General features: G+C 39.2%; 1 protein-coding gene and 1 long non-coding RNA gene across 3 annotated transcripts in view; one reads left to right on the top strand and one right to left on the bottom strand.

The window, feature by feature from the left end:
* Positions 1-10382, bottom strand: part of TMEM161B (transmembrane protein 161B) — a 34202-nt gene extending 23820 nt beyond the window's left edge. For both annotated transcript variants that reach the window (XM_057381879.1, XM_057381880.1), the window contains exons 1-2: positions 10248-10382; positions 2689-2792 (exon numbers count right to left, since the gene is read on the bottom strand). In XM_057381879.1, coding sequence (XP_057237862.1) covers positions 2689-2792; positions 10248-10316 — 173 coding nt within the window. In that variant the 5' untranslated portion in view covers positions 10317-10382. The remainder of the gene's footprint in view (positions 1-2688; positions 2793-10247) is intronic.
* Positions 10383-10715: 333 nt separating this feature from the next.
* On the top strand, positions 10716-14157 carry LOC130582908 (uncharacterized). The gene is made up of 3 exons (XR_008966371.1): positions 10716-11808; positions 11958-12022; positions 12398-14157. It is a non-coding gene; the product is annotated as an uncharacterized LOC130582908 (long non-coding RNA).
* The last annotated feature ends 955 nt before the right edge of the window (positions 14158-15112 follow it).

The raw sequence follows: 15112 nt of genomic DNA, 5'->3' as shown, positions 1-15112 counted from the left end.
TGTATTACAGAACTATGTTGCAAGTGATAGCTAATTACAACTAATAGGATAAAGAATTTCAGTATCTTGTAGTTGATAAACTCTACAAACACCTTGCATTAAAACCTCTAAGATATTTTCATAAACATTTTCATAAAGATAGAGCTAATAAAAAGTAGTTTACATGTGTTTCAGCTTAAGTATGTTTAAAACTTAAATCCCACAACTGATTACCCTGTGACCTTGACATAAGCAAGTCAGCCTGAAAAGCAACACTCATAGAGACATGACCTAGTTAGTTTGAATGAAGGTCATTAATGAATGCACAACAAATCATCCATTTTCTCCTGTCTTCCTGACATGGCTTGAAAATATAGTAACTTAAATAGCTGAGTGACTAAAAAGCAACATTTTGGCAGAGAATGTTTAATCAGAAAAAAAAATGCAAGGCCTATGTAGATATTTAGGCTGCCCATTCTTTCAGTAAATATATTTAGTTACATTCAAGATTTGAAAATAGCACTGATTGAAACAGTTTTTATTACTTAACAAGTTTATGTAAATAGCTTTCCAAGAGTCAATGATACCAGTGTATTCTACTAACAAGTAATTACCTTAAGTCTATCTATCCTAAGAATTCTTCTGGATTTTAAAAAGTCCATGTTTTCTTTTAACAGACTTTCCAAAAACACATACAGGCATCTTGAAACAAACTGGTCTGTCTTATCTGATGTTTATACTCCCTCCCATTCAGCAAGGGCTATCTATAGAGTATCTTGCTTTGAAAAGCCTGCCAGTCCTCTGGAAACAAAACATTCAAAACAAATCACTTAAAAACAACTGTTGGGTACCAAAGACTATTGAAGTCCTTTAACAAAAGAAAAGAAGAACAGGTGATAATTTTTCTCAAGACAGCTGGACTGCTTAGGAGTGTGCCTGTACCAGGACACTTAGGTATAAAACCCTCTACCACCTCACCTACACAGATCTGTCAAAAGAAAATACCACTGGCAAAAACACAGCACTAAGAAAAAAAAGGGTTAAAGATAAAATACAGTTTGTCAAGTTAACTAAGAAAATAACTGCTTTTCTTTCTGCCATTAAAATTTAGTTTTTTGTTGCAGTGAAGCTTCTGATTTGTTTTTATTTCTGGAACACAGCATTATTTCTGACTCTTTATGCAATTACTGTATACAGGGGATTATTCAGAGTGCCTGAAATTACAATGCACTAAAATACTTATCAGCTAAATAAAAGAATACTGAAAATCAACAATGAGATTTTCCAGCTATTAACATGCAAGGCAATAAGACTCCCATTGACTTCAGTAGGAGCAGATTTACCTAAGCACAAGTGCTGAAATCCTGCTTTAGGTATTTATCAATCTCCAGATACACAAAGATAAACAGAGAAATAGATTTTAAAAATATTTGAACAATAAAGTTCTGCCTATCACTGGGATATGGCATGCCTTTAAACAAGGGTACATTGAGTGCAAACTCCACAAGATTGAAGAACATGGTCATAATACTGAGAAACTATTTCAGAAGAGCAATTAGAGATTTAAATTTTCAAATAAAAGTTTAAATCAATCTTTTAAATACAACACAAAAAGTTCAACGGGTCATTTGGATAACTGCTGATAAAAATACTCTTGTGGCAGTATACCTTAAAAATGTATGGTAGGCAGTTTCATATTCACTAATGTAATGTTCTTTTTAGAGCACAAGAAACATGATCAACACCCTGCCAATACGGTCAACAGTGAAACTTCACACAACAATTAAGAGTATGATTACTGTTTGTGTTATCTACCTAACAATCACTGTTTTCTGTTATACCTCACACACTTCTAAACAACATTTACAGTCACTTCTAATTAGCAATTTGGGTGATTAAAAAAGAACAAGCTGATGAGATGCAGAGGAAAAAAGTCAATGGAAAGACTTGAACAATAATGCCCTCCATAGGACTATTAAAAAGGATACTCCTTCAGAAATCAGGAAGTAAGGATTTGATATTCTCAAAATTTTAACAATTACAAAAAACAGCACACTACATTCTAATCATACAAAGTGCTCCTCTTACCAAATGAAAAAAAAACACAGTGACTATGATCTTTTAAATATTTAACATATTGATTTAGATTCAAAACAGCTGCTCTTTTCCATTGTTATTATGGATACAGCCACACAGCAAATGCTCCCCTTGCAACTCATTAAGTCTGTCTGATCTGTTGTTATGAGGAAATAGTATACAGAAACTTATACTAATCCTGCTCTATGAAGTATTTAAAAAAATAGAATTTTTAATTAATACCTAACCATATGCAAGGCTAATCAGGAGGTGGATTATCAACAACATAGAAACAGTACAGAGGAAAAAAAATTCTTTTATTCTCCAGTATCTTGTAACTAAATTAGCTTTTTAATATTAAAGGATCTACCTTGTACCTTTAATATAGGAGCTGAACAACAGTTAATTTTATGACTGATACAATTAATAGCAACAAACAAGCATGTTCTTTTACAGCAACAGTGTCTTTTTACCTTGAGCCTGCAAATTATGAGTCACAATGCTGTGGTAATAAATTTACTAACTCAATTATTTTTTAAAAAACCTAACTAAATTAGTATGTTTACTGTTACTACTCCGATGCACAATTGCATGACCATATTCACACACTACAGCAATTGTTTCTTATCTTACCTGCCACTACAGAGAAGCCAACGAGCAAGAGAATAGTGAGGTATGATCTTCTGTATGACACTAGCCATTACCATGGTAACCACCAACTGTATACCTATCACACCCTGTGAAGTAAATTAATAACAAGTCAGTATGTGTTTTAGAAAAATTATGAAGTATCTTTTTTAAAAAATAAATTTCGTAATACTCGTATAARAGGCATAACATAACTGAGGAGGAATTGGGGAGGGGGATGGTATCAGACTTCTGCAGTGGTTTTCAAACAAAAAAAATCCCCTGAAACTTGCTACAATCACAAACTTCCCCTGTCACCACATTTAATTTTCCTGAAGAGGTCTAAGATCTTCCCCCTCATAATGCTGCCCTCATTATCTAGGTACAAATATTTCTTCTTTGTGTTTACTAACGTGTGGGTTTCTAGCTTCTCTGATTAAATGTCTTCAAGGAATACTCTCCACATCCCGCTCATCTTTTGCTTACCAGCTCAGTCCACCACTTTTTCCTGTTGATCTGTGAGTCATTACCTATGTCCTCTTTAAGTCCTAGTCTAAATACCAATCTGGCCAGGTCATCAGCAAAGAGGTGCTTGTCCCACTTGGCCAGATGGATACTGTCCCTTCCTAGCAGTTGTTGCACCTCAGGAGTGAGTCCTATGGTCATACAAGCCAAATTCATGCTATCAACACCTGCTGTTATATATGCAAAAAGCTGTTAATGTACAACTCTTCATCAACCTTCCCCCTCCCTCTCGGTAGTACTACCTTTCATCTTAAATACTGCAGTAAGGGAAGTTCTGCTCTTTTCTCCCTTCAATGCTGTCTCCTTTTTTTATAATACAGGAACTGTCAATAATGCTTTTATTAAAAAAAAAAAAAACAACAAAACAACACAGGCAGATTAAAGTAGTTACAGATATACACTATCACCAGTAATACAACATGCTTGAAGGAGATCAAGATAACACAAATTGTCTTTTAAGAATTTATAAACACTTTCAACATGTTACCACACATCTCACAAAAACTTGTCAACTTTTTCATACTTTGAAGCAACACCTTAGGAGGGGGTCACAGACCATTAAATTTCTTCAGTGCTCAGGACTCTCTTTGCCTTCCGCCGCCTTTGGTGTGCATTAACTCCTTGAGGTGCCTCAGAAAGTAAGACCTCCCTTATGTTCATGTTCCGTGTCACTGAGATCAGAATCAAGATCAGGACTGAGAGCTGTACGTATTTGAACACACTACCTTTTTTAAGGATTATGCATGGTTCTGTGCATAAAAAACCAATTCCACCCATTCCCTAGCTAAGGGAAGTGTACTTATAATGAAGGAAAATGTTACAAGCTGCATGCATAATATATATGCTATACTTAAATTAATAAATTGCTAAGAAAGTATATACTCTTCAAGTACAAAATAAATCACGTATTTTAAAATCAGATGTTTATTCTGACCACCTCACTCTAAGCCTAACCACTTCCACCCAATGTAAGAGAGAAATGACTGCCCCTTCATCTAGCCTCTCCACTAAGCCACGATCCTCAGAATTCACCCTCTCAGAGTAAAGTGACATTAATCCTTCTCAAGGATAGTATTTTTATTAGGAGCACAGCCTAATCAGGTGCCAATATGTCTCTTCAACTGCTCCTAGAGCTTCCTATCTGTAAGGGAATCTTGCCTTAACTCAAGAAAACAGGAGGGAAAAAGATGCAAATCGAGGCAGTTATTTTTATACAGGGCAGTAGGCCCACTAGGAGAGCTAAAATCCTTCCAATCCAAGAGACTACTTAAAAGTTCACCAACAGACATTCATTTCCTTACTCAAGCAAAGGCTGCAAGTTGTACCAGAACACATTAGAAAATATTTCTCTTAGCCAGTGAACGCCTTTCTGTACCCCGTCTACCCCTTTCTGGCAGAAATTCATAGTGCTGATTCCCATAAAGTCACTGCTGTATGTTAAAAGTAAAAATACCTACAAACATTTCAGTGTACAAATGAAAATAACCCAGTGAGTTTTAAGACACATAAAAAAACCTCCAAACCTAAAACACCAATGGTATCTCTAAACTTAAATTTAAATTTGATTTTGTGGTGGAAATACTCTTTAGGTATTTTTCATACTACAAGCAATTAAAAAATGGATATATATGCCCTAAATGGGTATTTTTCTCAATTCCTGAAGGTCAGTAATCAATATGTTAATATCACAATAATCACAAGCAATATGTTAATAAAGCTGTCACATGAAATTTCTAAAAATCCACTGCATTAATCTTTCCGCAATCTGCCAAGAACACAAATCACAGGAATACAGTAGGTGATATGGTGAACCAAATCAACATGCTACATGCACAATGTTTTGCGAACTCTACCCTTTTGCCTGGACTTGGGTACACTCCACTTGCATGTTTACTCACTCCAGAAAAATCTACAACACCCAAACTACCCCATATCACAACACCAGAACACATTTTCCCTCCATCCCCAAATCAATTGAGACTCTGTCTAAATCCAGTCTCCTCTATACTCTAAGTCTTCCCTTTACACTAATATCAGTTTAAATTCAAAACCACTCATTTCAAAAACATTGACTGAGACTAGGTGTTGGTTTCCGCCAACATTTTACATCCTCTACTTGCACAGTATAAATTAGAGGACACATGGTTTAGATTTTACTCAGAAATCTACAACTTTAAAACTCCAGAGTATAAGAAATGAAGTATGATATGTGCCTGAGGGAGAAGATGTGGTATGGCAAAGCCCACACCACAGGGGGTTTTGAGGGCCCCCAGTAAACAAATCCTGGAACCCACCACCTGATCTGTGGTAAAGAAATTAGCAAAGAATCAGTGATCCGGTTGACTCAAGACTAACAGAAGCACTACGCACCTATGAAGAGATGAGGAACTGCTGCACCAATTAAATAAAGTGTCTGCAGTTATAGAATAGTTCATGGAATTTAAACCATTTTGTAAGGCCTTAAACACTCTGATTCCACATACCTCCATTATCCTATCATGCTTCAGCTTTGCAGCTTGGAATCTGAAATCTAAGTTCAAGACACTAGAGAGAGTTCAGTATTCCGTTGGTCAGAGACATTTCTTTTAATCTCTCTAAAGCCGGGAAGAAAGGGGACTAAAGAAAAGACTATTAGGTAAGTCAGTTTCTCTGCAAAATACAGGCTAGTAGGAAACGGAAATACTACAGCCATGTAGCAACACCACTGTCTAATGAATTACGGTCCAGCTGTGTTTCTGCCACTGAGGAAGATATTTGGTGAGAGGTGTCTCAAGACTTGAGCAATCTGATTACTTCCAGATCCTCCAGTAAGCATAGCACTCTTACCTTGGTGAAACCCAGCACACTTTACATGAAAACAACCCACATTGCAGAGAACGCTTAAGTGGTCCACAACAGTASTGTTAGCAGTTATATTAAAGTGAAGATTGACAGATTTCTTAAAATTAGTGGAAAAAAAAATGGCAACAGTATAAAAGTTAAAAGGCAACAGTATAAAGTTGAACAAAGCATAACCTAGACTTTGGTTTTCACAGTTTTTTATATTACATACCTGGAGACAGAATGGATGATTATGAAGAAAAAAAAAACACCTAAGAGTAAGTAACTAAGATAAGATCACAATACTCTTATCTACACGTTAAATGCACTCACAAAACAACAACAACTATCAGAGTTTAAAAAAAAAAAAAAGTTTTACAAGTACCTAAAGGACATTTGTCTTTTCATGATTAAATGATTTATAGAACATGAAATACAAATATAGCCAAGGTTGACTGTATCATGCAAAGAAACCACGCCAGTCTCCTAATTATGACCTTGCCCAAGGTTATTCCTCCTTACCTGTAGTAGAAGGTCAGGGTTTTCCATCTTTTCTTCCCTTTATCACCTATCTACACATTACAACTAATTCAAACACCAAGCTTTACAAAGGACTTTGAAACTACCTGTTCTTCAACAATAACCATCTCCTCCATTACAAGATGAAGTGAAGCCAATTGCTGTACACAACAGAACTGCAGTAGGAACACAGCTGCATGACTGAAAAAGAGCCGACAGAATCCCGTTTACCATTTCACCTTCAGGAATTTAATGCCAACTGCTTACTTTCTAAAGTGGCAAGTCTTGTAAAAATAAGATAGTAATACCACTGCACTTGAGTATTCTAAAAATTTAATACAGGGCATAAAAACATCTTTCAGGGGCAGCACACAAACATACTAACACTGCTGTGAATTTTCAAGTAAGAAATGCAAAAGGTATTGTATAAGTAGCGTCCACCAAGATTGGTAGAATATAATAGTCTTATCTCCTGCAATTTCAAAACAGTATTTGTAAAGCCCTGACGCTAAACCAATAACTCTTTTGAAATGCCTTTTAGTAGCTGACCCATTATTGCTTTTGCTGTTAAATGACACTTTTCCACACATAAATTTTTCTCCATATGCAAATTTCTCTCCATATGTATATGTCCAAGCCAAAGATGCAGCTTGCAAAAGCAAGACAGTGCTCTCCTGAAACCTAAAYGCAATTCAAAATTGTTTCCTGAACAGTAGAAAGTATTACATGAGATGGCCAAAGAAAAGTGAACTTGCTGTGCAACATCTTAAAATGAATGCTTCCTGGGAAAAAGACGACTTTTATAAAAAACCTATAGTATTTATGACAGTCAGCAATACAAGGCAGTTCAAATCCTATGATTTGTAAAAATCAAATATTCATAAAGCTAATTTTGGAAAAGAAATCTAATGCCAAGAGAATTCTTCAAACTTCAGATTTTTACTTTTTTCTCTTCTCGTGACCAAGTCTTCACTGAATTAGAATTTTCATGCTTCTACCACCATCTACAACACAGCAGAGACGAACAAAAGATCCATAAAGTGGCATGAAGAATACACAAGGAGTTCAAGACTACTACCCAATTGCTCACCCTCACTGAGGTTTTTGCACCCAAAAGTCACTTCTCTCTTGACCAGTGTCTTTCCACAGACTCAAAGAAGAGCCATAAACAGCTAAGTGGAAAGACTCAGCAACACATGAGTCCCTTTGAAACAAGGAGATTTCTCTAAAACCAAAATTAAGTTTCAGTCAGTGAACTGCATTTCATCTGACAGCCTGGCTTCTTTTACACTGAACTCTCTAAGCACTAAGATTACAGAACTAAGGGTCATTAGACAAATCAAGTTATTSCTACAGAAATCTCATGGTCAGAACAAGGGCACTTCTAAAAATGCAGATTTATCATTATTACTGAAAAGGCAATACAGAATATCTATTGTTGTGAACCCCAATATCTATGGAATATATTATTAAATTATAACTAAATCAAAACTAGTTCAGATAAATTATCTACTACACAAAGGAAAAAGGTTATATTCCATTATTACTACTCTAAGATTTTAAAAATCTAGTTTGCTCAATACTTCCACAAATGACACAAGTAGGAAATATGGAAGTTCCCACTCTAGAGCACTTGCTTTTTAAAGAGAAGGCTCTACCATTACAAGAATCATTCCAAGTATAAAAAGTGAAAAGTCTTCAATGCCTTTGCTGAACGCCTAAAACACCATGGCCTTACAAAGTATTAAGACACGTGTGCAGAGTTTAGTCATGGCCTGATTGGCATTGCAACTGCACAGATGAGTCCTGACAGTCCCAGCTTGGCAGCAGTTGATGTTTATAACTTGATTTATAAGCCTCTTGGTACAAAAGGAACTGATAAACATTTCATTCTCCTATTGCTTTAGAACTGGAAAATACAACTTCCAAACACCATAGAAACAGACTACCATCTTTTGCCTTTGCATACATCACGGAATCACACAGAAAGATCATTTGCCCACACTGCCAGCGCCCACCCAAGAAAACTGGACTTGATCTTTCAACACCATTAGGTAACACAAGCAAGCACTCAATTAATTTAACTAAGCACTTTCACTAAATAAGGAATTTCACCTACACTGAAAGGAAGATTTGTTTGTTTGTAATTTTCCAAATGTAGCTTCCAATACTAGACCATAGCACTCATGGACTCCTAGAAATGAGAGGAGCATCTCAAGACCTTTTGATTAAATATTCAAACCCCTATGGCAAAAAAAGGGAAAAAAAAAGAAAAAAGAAAAAATACATTTCCTTCCATAAGACAAAATCTTAAAAGTACTTTAGTGGAATAATGATTACATTTATGAGAACAGTTAAAAGGCAGATTTTACCAAACATGTAACTGTAAAGTGCATTTCTCAAGACATAGTTCAATGAACAAACATTGGCGTCATAGTTAAAATGACATATTGACACTTACAGTCATACGATCACATAAAAGAGAAATATATTATTGTGTATTAATATGTATACCTGCACTCCCTGCTCTTGGATCTCAAATATAAGTATGTTAAAAGCTGACTCAATCAACTCCAGTATTATAAACAGTATCTAAGACTTAAACACAAAATTCAGCATATCTTCATAATGAGGTAACTTTATAACATTTAATATTCATTAAATAATTAGCCTGGTCCATTGAAGCAACATATATGAAACAAGGTCACATCATTCACAGCAATTACACCAGTCAAACTTCATTCTTCTTCTACTATCTTACAAGGTCACTTACTGTGCACTACATTCAGCCCAATAAACTGTGGTTGTGCTGAAACACTCGTTGTGAAAAACAATTTGAGGTGGCACTTTTTTTCATAAGGTCCTTTCCAAAACAAAATGGTCTATGATATTACAACACTCGTGTGTTGCCACAGCACACATGGCCTCTGTAACATGAGTCAGAGCACCAAGAAATTGGAGGTAATGAACAACAAAGCGTCTGGCAAATGCTTCTAAATATATCCGAGACCACTTAGACGCTACATCACAAGGGAYTTAAGGAGAGGCAACAAGACAGTCACTCACAGAATCAAGGCTGGAAGAGAATTTAAGATCATCAAGGCCAAATGTCAACCCAGAACTGCGACTGTAATCCCTGAACCACTATAAATTATCMCCCAGCGCCAGGTTGAAACATTTATTAAACGTTTCCAGGGACGGTGACTCTACAATCTCGCCAGGCAACTTATTCCAATGCTTACCCACCTAAAACTGATTTTTATTTTCCTAGTATCTAATCAGAATATCCCGTGTCTCCGTTTGAGGCCATTTCCCTGGATTTCACTGCAGGCACGGTAGAAGAGACCAGCCCCCACCTCATTATATCCTCCTGTCAGGTAGCTAATGGAGAAGAATCCTGTACATTTATAAAGAGAGATCCTAACCCCTTTACAGAACACAAAGTACAGTGGCTCACTCTACTTCCCAAATAAGGAAACAACCACTGGGCAGTGGTTGTGTAAGTGTCGTGTAAGGTCGCGGAAGGCAGCAGCCGCCGCGGTGTTCCCTTCGTTAGCACCAATTACAATCACTCCGCTGCCTCCTTGCCACCCACACGCCCAAATCCGAGCTGTCCCCGCAGCCATAGACCGGGGCCTGCAGCACCTCAGCCCTGTGCCAAGGGACGCGGGCGCACCCGCGCCCCGCAAATCGCTGCTCACCATGGTGCCCGCGCCGGCCCCGCCCGCCGCCGCTGCCGCCCGGCCGGCCCGGCCCCGCTCCCAGCACATAAATCCACCCGCTCGCCGCTCCCGCTCGGCGCACGCCGAGGTCACGCCGGGATCCAGCTGCGATGAGGCCCGTCTGAGCTGGCTAACCAACTGCCTGCGCGGATGGGCCCCGGCATGCCGAGAATGCACCGCGGCGGACAGCACCGACCACCCTGCTCCGCGCACTCTGGCTGGGGACAAGCGAAGAAGGCAGAGACGCCTGCAGGGGAGCACGGCCCGCGGGCCCCTCAGCGACAGCCCTGTCAGGCGCCGTGGGGGCAGCCGGTCCTGGCCAGGGCACCGCCGCGACCCCGGCCACGTGACACGGGAGGTCACCCAGCGCTGAACCTCCCCTCGATCTCCGCGTGCGGCGCGGCACCGCCGGAGCACCAGGAGAGGAGAGAGGGGCGCAGGGGTGGAGCAGCCCCGCCCGGTCCAGCCGTGGCGCGAATAGAGCGCGGMGGCCCGTGGGGGGAGCGCGCGGTGTGCGCATGCGCGCGGGTCACCGCACCCTCCCTTTTGCCTTTGCCGCACAGGCGGTGAGGGCTGAGAGCGGAAGTGCTGCTAGGCTGGTGTTCCGTCGTGGGCGCGGAGCGCAGGAGCGGCTCTGTGGGGGATGGGGCGGAGTCGCTTCGCCGGAGGGAAATGTGTGTCCGGTTTGCCGAATGGTGTGCGTCCTTTGATCCCAGCACTTCTCACCGTSTGGATTTGCCCAAGGGGATGTGCCTGTATACCCCTTCCCAAAGGAGCGCTGGGAATCAGTTGCGTCTCTAAAATGGAATAGCAGCAGCTTTCTCGTAAATCATGGGGTTTTAAACGCAGCGCCGTGATCGTTATGTGTGAGCTGTAAACAAGTAGGAGCATTCTGCTTAAACAAATAGTATTTCTGCAGAAAATGCTTACATTTGTTGGTATTTTRTCAAGCTTTACGTTTTGAGAAACCCAGGAGGGCGCTTCATAGAATCACAGGTCGGTTTGAGTTGGAAGGAACCTTATGGCTAATCTCATTCCAAGCCTGTGCCGTGTGCAGAGATACCTTTCATGAGAGCAGGTGGCTCAGGATCCTGTTCAATGGACATTCCTGGGCTTCCAGGAATGGAGCATCTGCCCAGTTTTCCTGGGCAACCTGTGCCAGTGCCTCACCACCCTCACAGTAAGGAACTTTTTCCTGACATCTATCCYAATTCCCCTTTTAGTTTAAAACTGCTCCCACTGATCTTACCACTGTCTACCTGTGTAAAAACTCATTCTCCCTCTTTCTTACAACCCCACCTCTAGAAAGGGGCTCTAAGGTCTCCAGTCTTCTCTGGACCGAACACTGCTTTCTCAGCCCATCTCCTTAGCAGAGGTGCTCCAGTCCTGTGATCATCTTTGCAGGCCTTCCTGGACTCACTCCAGCAGGTCCATGTCTTTCTTGTGTTGAGGACCCCAGAGCTGGACACAGAACCCCAGGTGATGGTCTCAAGACATCAGAGCGGAGGGCCAGAATCACCTCCTTCAACCTGTTGACCAGGTTAGTTACGAYGCAGCCCAGGACATGGTTGTCTTTCCAGGCTCCATTCCTTTTAAGTGCATGTCCAGCTTTTTGTCCACCAGAACCTCAAAAATTATAAGTTCTTTAAAAAGCAAAGTTACAACAGAAAGCTGTCAATCTTATTGCAGAAATAGTAAGAGATGAGATGCATTTGGAGAGCAACTGATTTGAGACACATTTAACACTTGTGGAGGTAAGAATCTCAAAAGTCTTTTAACCAAAATTCTTACTTGTGAAACTCTCTGGTATAAGATTTTGTCACTGGTGTGAATTTGGTGGCATTTTATGAATAATCAAAACTGGATTTTGAGCGGAGCTGTTTCACTAACTGAAACAAGAATTACGTGTTGGCCAACTTGAACTCTAGCAATCATGATTTCAGAGCTTTAGTATTTTAATTGTAGTGTTGTTTAAGTTAATGTTTCACCAAAATAATATTCACGCAAGACCAAGGCCAAAGTTGTCCTAATCACCATGGAAAATGGATTTTTTAATGGATTTATATGGGCTGAATGGGACCTTTACAGCAGCAAGGTAAAGAAAATTTTCCTATTTATTGTCTCCCCAGTTATTGCCACTGGTACAGACATCACCTAACATGTGAAGTTGCTCTCCTGAGCCCTCRTCTCAAACACTAGGCAAGTTTTTAGAAATGCATTAGAGAAGACATGTTTTTACTGCCTGTGCCACCTGGATACAAAGCTGTCTTAAGCTGGATATATCTGCCTCATTATTCAGAAGAGAGTCAAGGCTCCCCAAAATACACTTCTAGACTGTCAAATGTAGTCTCTACTGCCACAGTTGAAGAAGTTGTAACATTTACAGATAATTAAGAAGTCTGCAAGTGTAATGTTAAAGCAAGGCAACTGAGCTGCTGAAGGAAAATTTATTGTAATACCATCTACAGTCCCTAAGTGACAGAAGTTAAGTTTAGATCAACAAAGGCCAAGTCACCTAACACATGAAAACTTGCATCCTAAATCAGTACAAAGTTATTTATTAAGTGAACAACGTGAACACATCATGTAATATGTTCTGTTTATTTCTCACTTTCCATTATTTAGGATATTTTTTGTAAGGCAAAGACTATTAAGAGATTCACTTAAAGCCTGATTTAACACGTGAGAGGACATGAAGAAAYAGACTGGCAAGATCATAAAAATATTTTTCATAAAGGGATTGTTAATTTTATTTTTGACAGCATGTCAGGCTGGAAATTTTCCATTTAGGAATATAATTCTAAATGTTCCAGCTACTGTGGAAGCATTTCCCAGCATTTTGAAATATAGTGACAGGACAAGGGGGAATGGCTTTAAACTGACAGTATTTAGATTGGATGTTAGGAAAAAATTCTTTACTGGGAGGGTGGTGAGACTAGCACAGTTTGCGCAGAGAAGCTGTAAATGCCCTGTCTGGAAGTGTTAAAGGCCAGGTTGAATGGGGCTCTCAGCAACATGGTTTAGTGGAAAGTGTTCCTACCCATGGCACGGAGTTGAAACAAGATGACCTTTATGGTCCTTCCAACCCAAAACATTCTGTAGTGACTTTATGGTTTAGTACAAAATATAAAATGTAGGAGTGGGTTTACTTGGTGGTACTTTCGACTTACGTAGTTGGCTGCTCAGCTTATTTGAAATACTTCCATGAATAGTGGGGCTAATTAAGTTTGGTTTTCTGTGGATTTCTCTCACATGATTGATAGATTAGAAGTGTTTTAGGAGTGTATCTGTTTGAGGCATTGATGGTATCTCTGACCTAAACACAGGCAGTATAACTATAATCAAGAATTTCCAGTGATAAGCACATTTGAAACAGGCCAGTGGGTTCTGAATTAGGTGCAAAATCACTTACCAGCATAGAAACAGACAGATCCATTGCAATTTACACGTGGCTGCATCATATGCCTTATTTCTCTGAGACATCAAAACAAAAGGAGAACACTTGTATTTGTGCCAGTAGTGTGTTCATTTCACCTGTTTTACCATACTCTAACACAGAAAGTTTTGACTGCAGAAGTAGTGGGCTCATTTTCGTGTGCATGAGTGTGTGTGTGTGTCTGTGTTTTTCTAAGTTGCCTCAGGACCTAGGTCTGGCCTGAGTTTTCTAGATATTAATCCCCACCCCTAGCCTCTCCATTTTATTTAAAAAATGTGACCAAATAATTTTAACTATGTATGAAAGTACATACTTTTAACACATTGGTTCAGCTAGCTGTGCCATGCACACACATATTCACTCATGTATATACAGCTATATGCATAGAAAACTTGTGTTGTCTTAATGTGCTATTTCAAATGGAACACAATAAAAAACAGAAATGAAATTTGTCACTGCCTCGTTTTATATACTATWTGGCACTTCTAAAGTGGTTACTTTTCTGTACAATTAACTTGAAATATGCTTTCTAATAGTGAGCACTTCTTTTTTTTTCTAAAAGTCAAGTTCCTGAGCAGCAAGTGCCTTCTTGCTGAGCAGTTCAGTAGTGCTAGAAAGGCCTGTGGTGTGTTGTGATTTCATTTAACCACTATGTGTTAAAATAATTTAAAAATAGATATCTCTTGATGGTAGTATTTTCTTCCAAAGAGCATTGAGTGGTTTTGATGCTTTTTTCTCTATATTCTATCTTAAGCTTTCATGTACAATTGTTTCAATAAACACTCAAGTATCTGAAAAACAAAGTCATAACAGCATCAACAGAACATAATTGTATCAGCAATGGGGCAGTATATGCTGCATTATCCCAGAACGGCATTTGTATGTAAAAAAAACTTGGGCATGAGTCAATATTCTACAAATTGGCAAAGCATTTCAGATGTGTTATGCAAAAATGGGAAAGTTCTTTGGTATTKTCATGTTAGAGCCAGCAGTAGGACGATCGATGGACTGGAGTTTGCAGTGCAGCTGGGGAAAACAGCTTGTGCTGTTGTGCAGGACCACTGAAGGTCTTGCAGGTTGCAACAAGAATTTTAAAATGAATCCTCTGCTTCTTACCTCAGCAGTGGTRGGCAGAGTAGGCTTGGAGGCTTGGAAGCAAGCTAGCAACCTGTCAGGAACATTCTTTAAATGTCTGGGGACAGTGCCACTGGCCTCCAATCAGTGTATCAGTTCCTTGGGTGTCAGGAAGTGTATCCTTACAAGCACTTGGAAGTATTACAAGCATAAGTAAACAAAAAAAAACAAAAAAAAACCAAAAAAAACCTAAACAAACAAAAAAAACCCCTTAGAAATCAAAACATTGACTACAATAGTATTCTTCCACAAATCAGAAGATAAAGGCAGCATT

The sequence above is a fragment of the Malurus melanocephalus genome, unplaced genomic scaffold (genome assembly GCF_030028575.1).
Source record: "Malurus melanocephalus ecotype Western Australia unplaced genomic scaffold, MMel_1.1 scaffold_538, whole genome shotgun sequence".
NCBI classification, from domain to species: domain Eukaryota; kingdom Metazoa; phylum Chordata; class Aves; order Passeriformes; family Maluridae; genus Malurus; species Malurus melanocephalus.
Note: the sequence above shows the minus strand (reverse complement) of the source record. Positions and strands in the feature narration are given on the sequence as shown.